The sequence below is a fragment of the Penaeus chinensis genome, chromosome 20 (assembly GCF_019202785.1).
Source record: "Penaeus chinensis breed Huanghai No. 1 chromosome 20, ASM1920278v2, whole genome shotgun sequence".
Lineage (NCBI taxonomy): Eukaryota > Metazoa > Arthropoda > Malacostraca > Decapoda > Penaeidae > Penaeus > Penaeus chinensis.
This window is the reverse complement of record NC_061838.1, coordinates 24,553,211-24,555,710: the sequence shown is the minus strand read 5'-3', so window position 1 is coordinate 24,555,710 and position 2,500 is coordinate 24,553,211. Positions and strand designations below refer to the sequence as shown.

Genomic DNA, 2,500 nt, shown 5'->3' with positions numbered 1-2,500 from the left:
TGCAGCTAAACTTTCTTTTAAAGTAACTTCCTCTGTAAACTTGCTTCTCTGTAACCTTTCACAATAAATATGGAATAATGTAATTAAATCCTTCTATATCTAGCTACATTCCTGATCTGTCTCTGTCTCTGTCTCTCTCTCTCTCTCTCTCTCTCTCTCTCTCTCTCTCTCTCTCTCTCTCTCTCTCTCTCTCTCTCTCTCTCTCTCTCTCTTCTACTATCTCCAATTCAATTCCAAAAGTCTTTAACATGTCATTTCTCACCGCACCATTAAGCAGAATTTAATGCACATTTCCCAACTTCTGTCAAACAAGATGCAAATCAAATCTCTCTCCTACAAAAATCCCACCCATATCATCACAAAAGTGTCTGACCTCACAGATCATAAGCATCAAAATAGCCGTCCTCTTTCGACTTACTTCTGCCTCTCCTTCGTGTGGATGGCAGTGTAGGCAGCCCAGTCAAACACCGCGTCAAACTCTCCCAGTTCTCCCTCTGGGATGTGGATGACGTTGCAGATATACACTTGTAGACGCTCATCTTCACTCTGTTTTTGAGGGATAATTCTGATTATCTAGGTTCATGTTCTTCTCAAATGTATATCTATCTTCAGATCGCTTTTAGCTGGATGCTCTACGTGATTTATATGTATCTTAGTTTCTATTACAATCTATATGCCTTGGCTTTATTTTACAAAATATATAAATGATGAGAAGGATGCACAGGTAAAGGTAAAGGAGAAAAATGTATTTTAATATACACTTATCTGAAATTCATATGGATTATGGTCTTCTTTATCATAATTATCAAGGTAAATGAAACAGTTTTTCTACCATGATTATTCCATAATGGATTACACTAATTGACAGTTGAATGGCAATATGGTTCATAAAATCTAACAGAAAAAAATAATAGGCCTCCTACATTGAAAAAAGGAAATATTTTCACCTTTTCTTCTCTTAATAAAATCTTACCTTGTAGACTTTACCATAAGGCAGGTCATGGACAGTATGCTTGAGATCAGGGTAAGTCTCATAGAAGTTTTTCACCACCTTCTCAGCACACTCAATTCCCACAACAGTGTTTCCACGGTCATACAGCCTGCATTATTTATTCATACTGTAATTTCAAGCCAATGAAAAAATTCCCTTGCACTAATTCATTCTTTCTGGTGATATCTACTGGATTTATTCTCATTATCATAAAATACAGGAATTATCTATAGGATTTTGTTACATCTATTTTAACAAAACATTTATATGATTGGGAGAGAGAGAGGGAGAGAGGGAGAGAGAGAGGGAGAGAGAAGAAGACATTTACAAAGAGACAGACACTCAAACTGACAAGAGAAAAGCTGATGCAGACACACAAAGAAATCAAGAGCCAGAAAAGAGAAAGGCAGAAAGACACACCTACAAACCACGAGGGAAGGAAGTGAGGGAGAGAGAGAGAGAACGAGAAAATGAGAGAATTTAGGAATGGGACCAAAGGAGGGACAGGTTCTCAACCTTCCTCAAACTCACCACCTAAGGTCCGGACTTTTTCCACACAGAGGGAGCAACACCCTCCCTGGCTCGGAAGGAAGGATTTCCGTCAGGTACTTCAGCAAGGCCTTGGAAGGTTGGCCCTTTTCCCTCATGTCAGGCTTCATCATGCAAAGACAGACAGGAATTAGGGGTGGAAATAACTCTATGTTTTCATGTACTGTTGACTGGAAGCATTAGTTATTATTTTCATATTCCCAGTTTTGTATTCAGTTGTAGTATATCATACATGAGAGAAAATGAAATAGAACAAATGAGAGATTGAGGAAGAGAGGAAGGGAGAAAGGGAGGGGAGGGAGGGGAGGGAGGGGAGGGAGGGAGGGAGGGGAGGGAGGGAGGGAGGGAGGGAGGGAGGGAGGGAGGGAGGGAGGGAGGGGAGGGAGGGAGGGAGGGAGGGAGGGAGGAGAGAGGGAGGGAGGGAGGGAGGAGAGAGAGAGGAGAGAGAGAGAGGGAGGGAGAGAGGGAAGGAGAGAGAGAGAGAGAGAGAGAGAGAGAGAGAGAGAGAGAGAGAGAGAGAGAGAGAGAGAGAGAGAGAGAGAGAGAGAGAGACAGAGAGAGAGACTGAGAAAAGGAAAGAAAAAGAGACAGAAAATAAACAGAAACAGGGAAAGAGAAAAAGAAAAAAGAAACACAGACAGTGGCACACAAGGCCAGCCGGAGATAATAAAACAGGAACTGAAGCTCCAAAGCTGCTCAATACCCACAAACTTTTCATACATCTGCAGCCAGTCCTCCACGCCCCAGTCCTGCTTCTGGAACAGCGGGTCGTCGAAGTCCCCCCCGCCCACGCCCGCGCTGTGGTCGCACTGCACTGGCCCTCCGTGGGCGTGGTCGCACTGGCCGTGGGCGTGGCCGTGGCCGTGGTCGTGATCACACTGGCCGTGGGCGTGATGGTGCTCGGACATGCTGGAAGGGACGGCTTTATGGAAATTGGGTTGCAATTGTGTGTGTGTGTGT

At 43.8% G+C, this 2,500-nt stretch overlaps 1 protein-coding gene across 2 annotated transcripts in view; it reads right to left on the bottom strand.

Moving 5' to 3' along the window:
• The window catches only part of LOC125036160 (thiopurine S-methyltransferase-like), a 12,779-nt gene that overhangs the window by 2,492 nt on the left and 7,787 nt on the right, over positions 1 to 2,500 (bottom strand). For both annotated transcript variants that reach the window (XM_047628591.1, XM_047628592.1), the window contains exons 2-5: positions 2,248 to 2,449; positions 1,523 to 1,644; positions 974 to 1,100; positions 419 to 546 (exon numbers count right to left, since the gene is read on the bottom strand). In XM_047628591.1, coding sequence (XP_047484547.1) covers positions 419 to 546; positions 974 to 1,100; positions 1,523 to 1,644; positions 2,248 to 2,449 — 579 coding nt within the window. The remainder of the gene's footprint in view (positions 1 to 418; positions 547 to 973; positions 1,101 to 1,522; positions 1,645 to 2,247; positions 2,450 to 2,500) is intronic.